This window comes from Hyaena hyaena, unplaced genomic scaffold, assembly GCF_003009895.1.
Source record: "Hyaena hyaena isolate Hyena2069 unplaced genomic scaffold, ASM300989v1 scaffold_892, whole genome shotgun sequence".
Lineage (NCBI taxonomy): Eukaryota > Metazoa > Chordata > Mammalia > Carnivora > Hyaenidae > Hyaena > Hyaena hyaena.
In genome coordinates this window covers 579,045-593,538 of record NW_024081509.1, presented here as the reverse complement: position 1 = coordinate 593,538, position 14,494 = coordinate 579,045, and the positions used below count along the sequence as shown (strand labels likewise).

Sequence of the window (14,494 nt, the reverse complement as noted above, 5' to 3'; positions counted from 1 at the left end):
CCTGACTTATTTCGCTAAGCATAACACCCTCAAGGTCCATCCATGTTGCTACTAGGCTACAGAATTTTAAAGCCTAATTGACTTTAAAGTACAATTTAAATGTAATCATAGACACACTTCTCTGAAAGGATTTGGGAGTCTGTCTGGAATACAGCAGAATACCAATAAACAAATGAGTTAGAAACTTGGATTTTATTTCTCTTCTATCTCTATTTATTAATAACTTCTCCAAAGATAAAACAGAATATAACTAGGTTCACAGGAGGATATGTATTGAGCTATTTAATAAATGTCTCATAAAATCATTTTTGTAGGTAAGCCAAATGTAATAAAAAGACTCCACTTGTAATGCATGTGGAAGGCTGGCAGCCTTCAAGTCCCCAGTCTTACCTTTTTCCCTTTGCCCTACCTCTGTGCAACCTAAAAGATAGCCTGCTCATACCCTTAGACCTTTGGTGTCCTCAGTACCTGGCACTGGCACTGGCAGAAATTTCAAACCACGCAAGCCCCACCTGAGTGTGAGAATCTCCACCCCACTCACTTTCTAACTACAAAAAACCCAAAGCCCCACCTCCCTCATTTCCCTCTGGACCAAACAAAAACCCTTCTCCTGGCTGTGGGGATCCATGCTCTGTTGACTGTTATAAGTCATAAATTCTATTTTACACCCACTTATGCCCATGTGTCATTTGTCCCAACTCTATAATTTTCCAGGGTGGAATGGGAGAATTGTCCAGTGTCTGGTAGAGGATGCTAGCCACCCAAATAAAGCAGTAACTGACTAGTTTTGCTTAATGATTTCTCAGAATCACTTGCCAAGACACCAGGAAGACTCTAGTCTCTAAGAAGTCTTCAAGGGCAAAGACCAGAAGAATGATATGATCTCACTTACTGATGTCCATGCATACTTAGGGTCTGAAATATACCAAAGCAAATTTCTACAAGAAAGGTTAATAATTTACAAAATGAAATTTGAAGGGATAAAATTACACCATATAGAGTAGAATACTGAAGTTACAATTACAGTTACAATTTTGCTTTTACTATTACAGAGGCAATTAAAATGGAAAGTCTTTTTTTAAACTACATATTAAAAACAAAAACAGACTCCCAGCTCTCACCCAAATGGCACTCCAAGGGCACCCAGTGGAGTCACCAGGACTGTGGGGACCGCCGTGTAAGCCAGGAAGTTTCCAATCTGGCCAACAGCCACTGTCAAGAGAATCACAAGGATACCACTTGCAATTGCAGCTCTCTTTCAACAATGGTCAGAGTTTAAATGAGCAAGGAACTGTTCTGAAAGGGCTATTTCTTTTTCATTACTTGTAAGGAAGCAAATGTGGGGCATTATTTGCATAATTAAGGGTTCTAAGGGCAAGTGACAGCAGGCCCCAGAGTGTCACGGACCCAATCAGTTAGAAGACTAGTTTCCTCTGTGGAAATCCCAAACTAAATGGCCATGATTGACAGTGGGTGCAACAAAGTATATTTCCACTTTCTCCTTAACACATCCTTGTTTTACAACTATTCAGGTAGAATTTTCTGTGTCCCTTCAATGGCCTGGGACTTACTCCAGTATAGACCACTGGGCCATAATGACATGCTGCTGGTATACCAAGTAGAAACATGACTGCCTGCATAGGACTGTACCCAGGGCTATACTAAGACAGAATTTAAAGATGAGCTCCTCAATGAAAGGAAACAACATCTGGTAGGTCACATCTTGCCTAAAAGACAATGTGTGACAAATAAACCTCATAACATTGTTGAATTTTCTGGTATAGTTTTTCTTTACATATTTAGGGGCCTGAATTCTAATCTTACTAATTTTTATATGACAGCATAAACCTCTGAACATGATCACCTCTTTTATCAGAATGAGTGAAGAAACTCTTCTTTGTAAATCCAATTATGTTCAACAAAACAAGAAATTTCACCAAATGCCAACCGCCTGACTATAGACGAGTAAGCAGCAGCTATTTTAATTCCTTTGGATCGAGGACAGTCTGACCTGGACTAAATTCAGGGCTTATTTCAGGCAGTAGGACCCTCTACCTCCTCCCAACAGTGACTGCCACCCTGGTCCTCAGTCCAAAGAATGGAGCCAGACTCATTCCAACCTCTGCAGTCCTGTCAGAGGAATGACTGATCTTAAGAAAGCTGTTCATCACACTGGGTACTTACTTGCAATCGTGCCTGCCCACCACACGATGTCTGTTAAATAGGAAGTACCTATGAAAGAGTGAGATAAAAAGTCAGAAAAGTACAAAGCAAGAGGTTTATGAACTATATACTTTAAAATGGAAATAAAATTGAAAGAATATTGAATACCATACTGCTTAATCACCATTTTAAGAATCTTTAAGGTAGTCTATAAATAGCAGCATGAGAAACCACTAAAAGTCGCAAATACAGATATTTTTTACATTGAACACAAGCTAACCCAAACAAGTGAAACCTTTATTAAAAAAACGTGTTTGGGCTCATGATGCCACCCAGAGACACAAATACTATTTGGCATGAAGTTTTATGTTGAAGTCCGGTTCTCTCATGCATTTACTGTAACCCATTTATTTATATGATAATTTTATAAGCATAGGACTCAATTACTCGGTGTTTAAACAAATTAGTCAATTTTCATAATTTAAAACTCTTTTTTCAACATTTGGGCAGGAGACCTTTTCTCTCAGTGACCTGATATTTTACACAGTTTCTTGCATTCTCTTAGGTTACCCTCATATATCCCATGCATAGTCAGACAGAAACATGAGCAGATGTCCAGGCCTCCCTGTCATATGGGTTCCTTCTTCTTGCCTGTAGTAGGAACCTGCAGCAAGATGGTCTCCCAACCTTTGAGACACAGATTTGTCCCACTTCAGATATGTCAAAATGCTTGTCTGACATGTTTGTTCACTTCACGTTAAAGTACCTAATTCTAGATTTTAACCATTCTAATAGGTATGAGGTAATATCTCATTGTGGTTTTGATTTGCATTTCCATGATGACAAGTGATGTTGAGCATCTTTCTGTGTCTCTTGGTCACCTGTATATCTTCTTTGGAAAAATGTCTATTCAGATCCTCTGTCCATTTTTTAACCACATTGGTGTTTTTTTGGTCTTGAGTTGTATAAGTTCTGTGAAGATATCTTATATCTTAATGTTTTGGATATTAACCCTTATCAGATATAATGCTTGTAAATATATTCTCCCATTTAGTAATAAATGATGTTACAACAGGGATGTAATGGGATAGATGGTAGCGGTGAACACACCATAATGTATAAACTTGTCAAATCACTAAATTATACAACTGAAACTAATGTAACATTATGTGTCAGCTATACTAAAAAAAAAATGACTCTGTGTTTACTTTTGAAGGGAAATTACTTTTTAAAAAATAAAGTACCTAATTCTAATTGGACATTTTAATTCTTAGTAATTTAGTATAATGAACACAGGAAGTCAGCATGATTCATGGAGGAACAGAACTACAGGTATTATAATATGTACCTGAAAACAATGAAATGGGGCTAGAAAGTAATGACAGAGTAGGAAGAATGGAGGAGTTGGAATATCATCATTTGGCAACATCACAGTTAAAACCAATTTAGGCAAGAATCATTAATGGATACTAAAGCAAGTGGATAAAAGTTTGTTGAGGAATGTAAGATTGCCACATAGTCTCTCTTAATCACCTCCATCAGTTTTTCATTAGTTATGAAGAAAAAAACTTATCTTTACAGTGCGCTATAGACCCTGACAGACATTATCTTAACCAAGTGGTCAAAGTTATCATCAGCAATGGGACAAACCAATATCACATGCCTCCTGAGAGGATATATTAAGAAGGATACAATGTCTTATCTGGTATTCCTGCCAAAGTGCATCACTTGAATCAAAATGTGAGGAAACTGTGAAATAGGCTATGAACTTACTGACTTGCACTCTAAAAAAGGAAAGGTCCTGTGGCGCCTGGGTGGCTCAGTCAGTTAAGAGTCAGACTTCGGCTCAGGTCATGATCACACAGTTAGTGAGTTCAAGCCCCACTTCAGGCTCTGTGCTGACAGTTCAGAGCCTAGAGCTTGCTTTGGATTCTGTTTCTCCCTCTGCCTCTCCCCTGCTCGTGCACTCAAAAATAAATAAACATTAAAAAATGTTTTAAAACACAAGGTCCTAAAGACAAAGAAAGGCTAAAGAACTGTTGCAGATAAAAGAAAGCTAAGACAGTAACTCAACACATAAGATGCTAAATGGGGGGAAAAAAGGTTGCTATAAAGGACAGTTTTAGGGCAACTGGCAAAATCTAAATATGGATTGTTGTCAAGAAAAGACTTATAAAACTCCTTCTCTTTCTATGTGAGAATATGACTCAAGGTTTGCTTTCTGGCTCCAGAAAGCTGACAGCCATGTGGCCAGAGGATAGCACTTAGAAATGACCTCTGATGGACAAATGGCACCTGATTGAAGGTCTGTGAACACCTAGTGGAGACCCTATTACTTGGGCTCCCCTGAGTGTCCTGTGGGGTTTGGGAGCTCTGCCTCTGTGACTTTACTCTAGGGGGCATAGGACTCATAAGACAGGGCTGCTGTGGCATTGCCTACTGCAGCTCTGCCTCCAGACCCCTGAGACATGCTTTGCCTCTGCTGCCAACCCCCAGCAGGAGAGGGCACAGCACTAGCTATGGCTCCTGTCCATAGTGTCCTGAGTGTATCTGAGGCAAATGTGGACCATATTGTCCTTTCAGTAGGAAGGTACAGCTGAACCTAAGAAAGCCCCTTCCAGTAAGCGCTGTAGAATAGTTATCAGCTATTAGTACAGAATCCATGTTGAATTTCCTGAATGTGCTACTCAAACTGTGTCTACTTAAAAGAATACCCTGGGGTGCCTGGGTGGCTCAGTCAGTAAGTTGTCTGACTTCAGGTTAAGTCATGATCTCACAGCTTGTGAATTCAAGCCCTGCATCGGGCTCTGTGCTGATAGCTTGGAGCCTGGAGCCTGCTTCAGAGCCTGCCTCGCTCTCTGCCCCTCCCCCACTCACGCTGTCTCTTCAAAAATAATTAACACTAAAAAAATAAATAAATAAAAAAAGAATGTCCCAGTATCCCCAAAATGAATACTATATTAAAAAATACTTTTTTAGTTTTTATTTTAAATAGGCTCCTTGCCCAATGTGGGGCTTGATTCATGACAATTGTCACATGCTCTACCGACCAAGCAAGCCAGGCACACCTCTGCATGCTGATTTTTAAGAATGAAAGTTCATGAAGTCCACTTCCAGAATGCTGGTGTGAGGAACTCCATGGACCAATTTCCCACTGAAACAACAATAACTGCCAAATAAAGTTTTAAAAATGTTTTTCAAGTCTCTGTGAAATTGTCCTAAAAGCATACAGCAAATGAAGAAACGTGTACTCAAGAAAAATCTACTAAATTTCCAGTGAGAACAGTGTAAGCCCTTAGCACATGACCTAAGACCTATTCATCTTCTCCCCAACTGCAATTCAGCTTCACAGAAGCTCCACTCCGGGCTGGTAAACAAGAAAATGAGATCCCCTTTTCCTTTAGTTTTTCATCACTAGAAAGAGCAGTCCTTCAGCATTTCTCTTTAAAAAAAATTTCTTTTACAGTTTATTTATTTTTGAGAGAAAGAGAGACAGAGCATTAGTGGGGGAGGGGCAGAGAGGGAGACACAGAATCTGAAACGGGCTCCAGGCTCTGAACTGCCAGGACAGAACCTGATGTGGGGCTCAAACCCACGAACCATGAGATCATGACCTGAACCAAAGTCGGACACTTAACTGACTGAGCCACTCAGGTGCCCCAGTCCTTCAGCATTTCTTACTCCCTCCAAGTTGAAAAGGCTAAATACCTGGTTGGTGTATCCAAGAGTGTGGGGGACTTCTTTCTCCAACCTGGCCCCTACCCAGAGGCTCTATCCCAGGTACAACAGGCCCTGATGGGGACACCCTGTCCCAAGCCTGAAGGTAGGGTGTAGGTCTCATGCTTGGAGAGATCAAGGGCTACTTCTAATAACTAGTCTCAACAAATATACCTGCCTGAGATTAACTGGACAAGACTTGAAGCAATTCATATACCAGAACATTGTTAAAGCAACAGGCTAATCATCTAGCAATTAGTAGAGGCTAACAGCTAGATGTGATAACCAATGAGGCAGACAAGATAAAAATTAGGCAAAGAAACAGTCAAAAGATAGCCCACATGGTCATTTCAAGTAAAGGTGCACATACCCAAGACTGTACCCTCTGAGGTGTATGTCATTACAGGCTTCACACTGCAGGTGAATTATACTTTACGAAAATACTCCACTAAACAAATAAACAAGCAAACAACAATCCACCAAGAGAGGGAGGGCAATCAAATTCCAGAGTTGCTATCATATATTACCTAAAATGTCCAGATATCAACAAAATTCATGACACAACAACAATGAAACAAACAACCCAATTGAAAAATGGCCAAAAGACTTGAATAGGCATTTCTCCAGAAAGATACAAAAATGGCTAATAAGCACACAAACAGATGCTCAACATCACTAATCATTAGGGAAACACAAATCAAAACCATATCACTTTACACCCATTAAAGTGACTATTATTCAAAAAAACAAAACAAGTGTTGGTAAGGATGTGTATAAACTAGAAACCATGTGCATAGCTGGTGAAAATGGAGAATGGTGCAGCCACAGTGGAAAAGGGAATAACAGTTCCTCAAAGAGTTACATATAGGATCACCATATGATCCAGCAATTCCACTTCTGGGTATACATCCAAAAGAACAGGGGCTTAAACATCTATTTATTTGTATACTGTTCATAGTAGCATTATTCGGAACAGACAAAAGGTGGAAACAACAAGTATTCTACAGCAGATGAGTGAACAAATAGACAAAATACAATGGACATGATCCTTTTTCTTATATATGAAAAAGCAGTAAACAATACAAGAAAGACTGTTATTCAGGGGCGTCTGGGTAGCTCAGTCGGTTGAGCAGCCAACTTCGGCTCACGTCATGATCTCGTGGTTTGTGGGTTCGAGCCCCGTGTCGGGCTCTGTGCTGATAGCTAGCTCAGAGCCTGGAGCCTGTTTCAGATTCTGTGTGTCCCTCTCTCTGACCCTCCTCTGCTCACGCTGTGTCTCTCTCTCTCAGAAATAAATAAAAAACATTAAAAAAAATTTTTTTTAAAGACTGTTACTCAGCTTTAAAGAGGAATGAAATTCTGATACATGCTACAACACAGATGAAACTGGGAGAAAATATGCTAAGTGAAATAGCCAGCCAAAAAAGGACAAATATTTTATAAGTGCACTTACCATAAGGTAGAGTAGTCACCTTCATAGAGATAGAATGTAATAGGGGCTGGGAGTGAGAATGAGGAGTTACTGTTAAATGGATACAGTGTTTCAGAAGAGATTATAAAAAAGTTCTAGAGATGGATAGTGATGATGTTTCACACAACATGAATGTACTTAACACAACCAAACTATACAATTAAAAATGGTTAAAATAGTAAATTTTATGGCATGCATATTTTATCACAATAAAAAAATTACTAGAGCAACAGAGGCCTGAAAATGTTAAGCCCCATGACTCCCTATCATCTTGAGATTCAAACTAAGTCAAGAGCTTCCAGCATTATGAATCATAAACCAGAACGCCCATGGCAGGAAGGCCTGGAGCCTCCACAATACCTGCAGTCCATCTTACAATGACACTATTGCCATCTAGTGGTCCTTGAGCCCTAGACCACTGGATCTAGTGGTCTCCACCTAGATCTCCTGTAACCTAGGTACTATTCAACTTCAGGAGGAGATGCTGGGTGAGGCCCCATCTCTGATCAAGTCACTCTCCAGGCAGTGCTTCTTGATGTGAAAACTGTGTATTTCAAACTGTCTTTTTTTTTTTTTTTTGGTGTTCAAATGTACTAAGAAGATGGGTATAGGAAACATTCTACAGAGATTTTGTATGTTTTTGTTCTTGACAGTTTGTCTTCATCTTTCTCCTCGTAGGTCTCTTAGGGGTTAAGTAATCAGGAAGAAGAAGGGCAAAGTTTTCCTGCTTATTCTGCATGCTAGAAATGAGGAACATTTTATGTTCATGAATAACTTATTGTTTATTTATATTATAATTATAGATAAAATATTCTTGTTCTGTTTCTTACACATGAAACAGAAACAAAGAACAAAGTAAACTATAAATGCTTGAATGATGCTGGTTTCTATTTATTAGGTGTAAAAGTTCAAAGAGAAAAGTTCTGGGGGATGGTATGATCATGTAATAATAAAAATAAGAACCCCCCACAAATATAAGACATGCAAAAAAGCCAGGAGACTGTGACCTATATTACATACACTATACAAACAGGGGAAGTGCAGGCAACAAAAACTACTTGTAAGAGGGCCTAATTTCAGACTTCACAAAAATCTCAAATCATCCATTAAAAATATGTTCAAGTTACTAACTGGAATTAAAGTAAAAAACTTAAAAACATATGTTCAAATAAGTAAAGAAACCATGCTTAAAGAAGTAAAGAAAGTATGTATGAGTACAATTTCTCATCAAATAGAGAATATCAATAAAGAGAGAGAAATGACTTAAAAAAAACCCCAAACTAAAATTCTAGAATTTAAAAGTACAATCACTGGAATGAAAAAAAGAAATCAATAGCAAATTTTAATATTCTTGGCAAAAGAAGGATTTAGTGAATTTGAAGATAGATTAATAAAGACTGTACACTCTGAAGGGAGGGGGAAGCATAAAGAAAAATGAACAGAACCTTAGAGAAATGTGAGACAACATCAAACACATAAACAGTCATAATGTTACTACCAGGAGAGAAGAGAGGAAACAGAAGAAAAACATTCAAGGAAAAAAAAGAACTGAAATTTACCAAATGTGATAAAAATTCAAGAAGCTCAATGAATTCTAAAGAGTTCCACACACAAGTCACATGTTGGTAAAAATGCTCAAAGATGAAGAAAAATTTTAAGAGAAGCAATAGAAAAATGAACGATAATATGCAAGACAATCTCAGTAAATTAACAATTTCTCAGCAAATTTTAATTAAAATTTAAATAAAAATTTTTATTTTTATTTATTTATTTTTTTATTTCTAGGAGAGAGAGAGAGACAGCATGAGCAGGGGAGGGTCAGAGAGAGAGGGAGTCACAGACTGAAACAGGCTCCAGGCTCTGAGCTGGCAGTCAGCACAGAGCCCGACGCGGGGCCCGAACCCACGAACTGCGAGATCATGACCTAAGCGAAAGTCGGACGCTTAACCGACTAAGCCACCCAGGCGCCCCGATTCAGATTTTCTATAGAAGGCAGTCAAAGTGCCTGGGGCCATAGTAAGCTATTCAGATTTCTGGAGTTGAACCATGTAAATTATTTTCTATTTAGTTTTCTTGAGTTCAGTAAGAAGTTGCTGTAGGCAAGGGCAAAGAGNGCATGAGCAGGGGAGGGTCAGAGAGAGAGGGAGTCACAGACTGAAACAGGCTCCAGGCTCTGAGCTGGCAGTCAGCACAGAGCCCGACGCGGGGCCCGAACCCACGAACTGCGAGATCATGACCTAAGCGAAAGTCGGACGCCCAACCGACTAAGCCACCCAGGCGCCCCTAAATAAAAATTTTTAATTACAAAACACAAATTTGTTATTTCTCACCTTAACTGATTTAAAAAGCTGTGGGATAAATATGCATGTAACTGTGTTGTTGGATCTATGATATATAGAATTATAATACATTTAACAATAACAACATAAAGGATGTGGGTATGAGCAAAGTTTTATTGAGTAAGGACATGGTAACTTGATAACTTATGATAACTTTATTTGTTCTTATGGCATTCATAAGAAGGAATGGTAAATAAAAAACTTAACATATCAATGGGGTTCCTGGGTGGCTCAGCTGGTTGGGTGCCTAGCTCTTGATTTTAGCACAGGTTATGATCCCAGGGTTGTGGGATCAACCTTGCATTGGGCTCCGCGTCCAACCTGGAGCTTAAGATTCTCTCTCTCCCTCTTTCCCTCTTCCCTAGCTCTCTCTCTTTTTAAAAATTAAAAAATAAAAACAAATTTTTAAAAGGTTAACATTAAATTCTATAAATCTGTATTTTTTTTTATTTTGGAAACTTCTTAGGACATAAAATTATATAAAATTTGCATTACTTTAATTATGTACAGCAACAATATATTGTTGGGTTTGTAACATAAATAACAAATAAACAGCAATATAGATGGAAGGCTTCTGTATCTAACTAGAATTAAATTAGTGTAAGTCTAAAGTAGATTTTCTTTTTTAATGTTTATTTATTTTTGAGAGAGAGACAGAGTGTCAGCGGGGAGGGGCAGAGAGAGAGGGAGGCTCTGAATCAGAAGCAGGCTCCTGGCTTTGAGCTGTCAGCACAGAGCCTGATGTGGGGCTCGAACTCATGAACCAGGAGACCATGACCTAAGCTGAAGTCAGATGCTTAACTGACTGAGCCACCCAGTCAACCCAAAGTAGATTTTCTAAGATGTATATGGTAAGTTCTAGAGCAACCACTAAAAAAATAATGTAAAAATATAGTAATGGGGCAATATCAGGAGGCTGAGATTCAAATGGTAAAACAGAAGGATCCTGAGCTCCCCTCTTCCCATGCACACTAAAACCACAGCTACCTAGAGAACACTCTAGGAGAACTACCTGAAGACTAACAGAATAGTTATTTTACAACTAAAGATATAATGAAAAAGCCATGTAGAGATGGGTAAGAAAGGCAGAGAGTCTAGTAGGAACTCATGCCCCCAGAGTAACAAGCCAAAAGCAGGAGGGATATCACAAAATGGAGGTCATCCTTGAGGGGCAAGGGGATCAAGCCCCACATCAGGCACCCCTACCCTAAGGACCAGCACTGAGAAGATGAGCCCATATGAAATCTGACTTTGAGAATCAGTCCAGCCTAACTCTGGAAGAGCCAAAGGGCTACAGGATATTTGGACTCCAATCTTAAAGGGCCAGAGTGCTATACCACTCACTCCATGACTCAGCATAGAGCCAAAAGTTTGAAAAGTAATTGGACAGTGCATGAAGGAGGTTATTTGACTAATTTTAGGGTATCTGCTAGAGGGCAGGGATCTATAAGAACTTTCTCTAGGAATGGAAGTGGTGGTACAATTTTTATTATTCTCCTTCTAATTAGCTGACTTGGTGTTGGTGGGCACCATTTCTGGTAACTTCTATCTATCTTGCTAGCACCACTCTCCCCACCCTGGGGACTCACCCTACCTAACCTGCCCACCTAAGTAAGCACACTTCCCAAGTGGCTTCCACCTAACTCCCACCCCCACAGCACCTGGTGGGAAGCATCAGCTGAAACGACACCCTCTAGGGGTTCCCACAGGGCAGAAGAGAAGGAGGAGTATGCTTGCCCACCAGCACACCCACAACAATAGTGGCCTGGTTTCACAGTCAGCCACACCAGGGGCCAGTCAAGCTCACCAGTGTGCCCACAGCAGTCATGGCTCAATAATGATAGGAGGGTATATGAAACTCACAGAGGTGGGGCACCTGGGTGGCTCAGTTGGTTAAGCATCCAACTTCGGCTCAAGTCATGATCTCACAGTTTGTGGGCTCGAGCCCTGTGTTGGGCTCTGTGCTGACAGCTAGCTCAGAGCCTGGAGACTGTTTCAGATTCTGTGTCTCCCTCTCTCTTTGACCCTCCCCTGCTCACGCTGTATCTCTCTCTCATAAATAAATAAGAAACATTTTTAAAAAATTTAAAAAAAAGAAACTCACAGAGGTGATATCCCTGGAACACCTGGTTCTGATAACCAGGCGGGATGGTGCTTCTGGGCCCCAAAGGAGACCTTATATATAAAGCCCCTCTTTCAAGAACAGAAGAATGCACAGAAATAAACACAGAGAGTTAGGCAAAATGAGGAGACAGAGGAACATGGTCCAAATGAAAGAACAAGACAAAAACCTCAAGAAAAAAATAAATGAATTGCAGATAAGCAAGCTACCTGACAAGTGGTTCAAAATAATGGTCATAAAGATACTCACCAAACTTGGGAGAGGAGTGAATAATCTCATTGACAACTTCAACAAAAAATAGAAAATATTAAAAAGTCCAATCAGAGGTAAAGAATACAATAACTGAAATAAAAGATATACTAAGCAGAATCAACACCAGATTACATAATACACGACAAATCAGGAATCTGGAAGAGAAGGTAGTATAATAGCAAAAAGGAAGGAAGGATCTTAAAAAGATACTTTAGGGAACCCCTGGGAAAGAATCAAACACTAACATTTACATTACAAAGGTCCAAGAAAGAGAAGAGAGAGAGAAAAAAAGGCAGAAAGTTATTTGAATAAAAACATAGCTGAAAACATTTCTAATCTGGGGAAAGAAACATACACCCAGATCGAGGAAGTAAAGAGGTCAAAAGATGAGCCCAAAGATGTCCATATGAAGACACATATTTATTAAAATATAAGAAATTAAAGACAAAATCTTAAAAGCAGCAAGGAAAAAGCAATTAGTTACATGCGAGAGAGCCACCATAAGTCTGTCAGCTGATTTTCAGCAGAAACTCTGCAGACCAGAAGGGAGTACAATGATATATTCAAAGTACTGAAAGGAAAAAAACCTATTGAGAATATCCTACCTGGCAAGGTTATCATTCAGAATTGGAGATATACAGAGTTTTGGAATCAAGAGTTAAAGAAGTTCATTACCACTAAATCAGCTTTATAAGAAATGTTGAAGTAAATTCTTTAAGTGAGAAAGAAAAGGCCATAACTAGAAGAAAATCATGAAAGAAGAAAATTTCAGAGAAAAGGAAACATATAGTAAAAATGGTAGATGAGCCACTTAAAACGCTATTATCTTTTTTTTCTTTCATAGTTTATTGTCAAGGTGGTTTCCATATAACACCCAGTGCTCATCCCAACAAGTGCCCATCACCCCCCTTCCCCAATCCCACATCCCCATCAGACCTCAGTTTGTTTCCAGTATTCAAGAGTCTCTCATGGTTTGCCTCTCTCCCTCTCCCCAACTATTTTTCCCCTTCTCCCCCATGGTCCTCCGTTAAGTTTCTCCTGCTCCACTTACAAGTGTAAACATATGGTATCTGTCCTCTGCCTGCCTTATTTCACTCAGCATAACGGCCTCGGGTTCCATCCACGTTGCTACAAATGGCCAGATTTCATTCTTTCTCATTGCCATCTACTATTCCATTGTATAGATAAACCACATCTTCTTGATCCATTCATCAGTTGATGGACACTTAGACTCTTTCCATGATTTGGCTATTGTTGAAAGTGCTGCTATGAACATTGGGGTACATGTGCCCCTATGCATCAGCACTCCTGTATCCCTTGGGTAGATCCCTAGGAGTGCTCTTGCTGGGTCACAGGGGAGTTCTATTGTTAATTTTTTGAGGAACCTCTGCACTGTTTTCCAGAGGGGCTGCACCAGTTTATATTCCCACCAACAGTGTAGGAGGGTGCCCGTTTCTCCACATTCTTGCCAGCATCTATAGTCTCCTGATTTGTTCATTTTAGCCACTCTGACCAGCGTGAGGTGGTATCTCAGTGTGGTTTAAAACGCTTTTATAAAGATTAAAAGTCAACATTAGTAAAATCAACTATGTCTAAACTAATTAGTAAAAGATCCACAAAATTTAAAAATGTAAAATATGACATCAAAAAATTAAAATGTGAAGTAAAAATGTAGTATTTTTACATAGTGTTTGAACTTAACTAACCATCAGCTTAAAATAGACTGCTATATGTATAGAATGTTATATATGAGCCTCAGAGTAACCTCAAACCATAAAACTAGAGTATACAAAAAATAAATAAAAAGGAATCCAACAGTAACACTAGATAAAGTCACTGAATCACAAAGAAAGAGAGCAAGAAGGAAAAAAAAAGGAAGAGAGAACTACAAGAACAGAAAACAATGAACAAAATGACAACATGTACATGTCTATCAATAATTACTTGAAACATAAATGGACAAAATGCTCCAATCAAAAGACATAGGGTGGCTTAATGGATTAAAAACAAAAACAGGGGCACCTGGGTGGCTCAGCCGGTTGGGCGTCCGGCTTCGGCTCAGGTCCTGATCTCACAGTCTGTGGGTTCGAGCCCCGCGTCGGGCTCTGTGCTGACAGCTCAGAGCCTGGAGCCTGTCTTCGGATTCTGTGTCTCCCTCTCTCTCTGACCCTCCCCTGCTCACGCTGTCTCTCTCTCTCTCTCTCTCAAAAATAAATAAAACATTAAAAAACTTTAAAAAAAAAAAAAAAAATAAGCATCTATCCATACTTACAAGAGACTCACTTTAGACCAAAAGACATATACATATTGAAAATGAAAGGATGGAAAAAAATAACCCATGCAAATACAAATAAAAAGAAAGCTGGCATAGCAATACTTATATAAGACAAAATAGACTTTAAAACAGACTACAACAATAGACAAAGAAAG

General features: G+C 39.3%; 1 protein-coding gene across 1 annotated transcript in view; it reads right to left on the bottom strand.

Moving 5' to 3' along the window:
• The window catches only part of NIPA1 (NIPA magnesium transporter 1), a 76,883-nt gene that overhangs the window by 32,212 nt on the left and 30,177 nt on the right, over window positions 1-14,494 (bottom strand). Inside the window, exons 2-3 of the mRNA XM_039220247.1 lie at window positions 2,185-2,232; window positions 1,122-1,212 (exon numbers count right to left, since the gene is read on the bottom strand). Of these exons, the coding sequence (XP_039076178.1) occupies window positions 1,122-1,212; window positions 2,185-2,232 (139 nt within the window). The remainder of the gene's footprint in view (window positions 1-1,121; window positions 1,213-2,184; window positions 2,233-14,494) is intronic.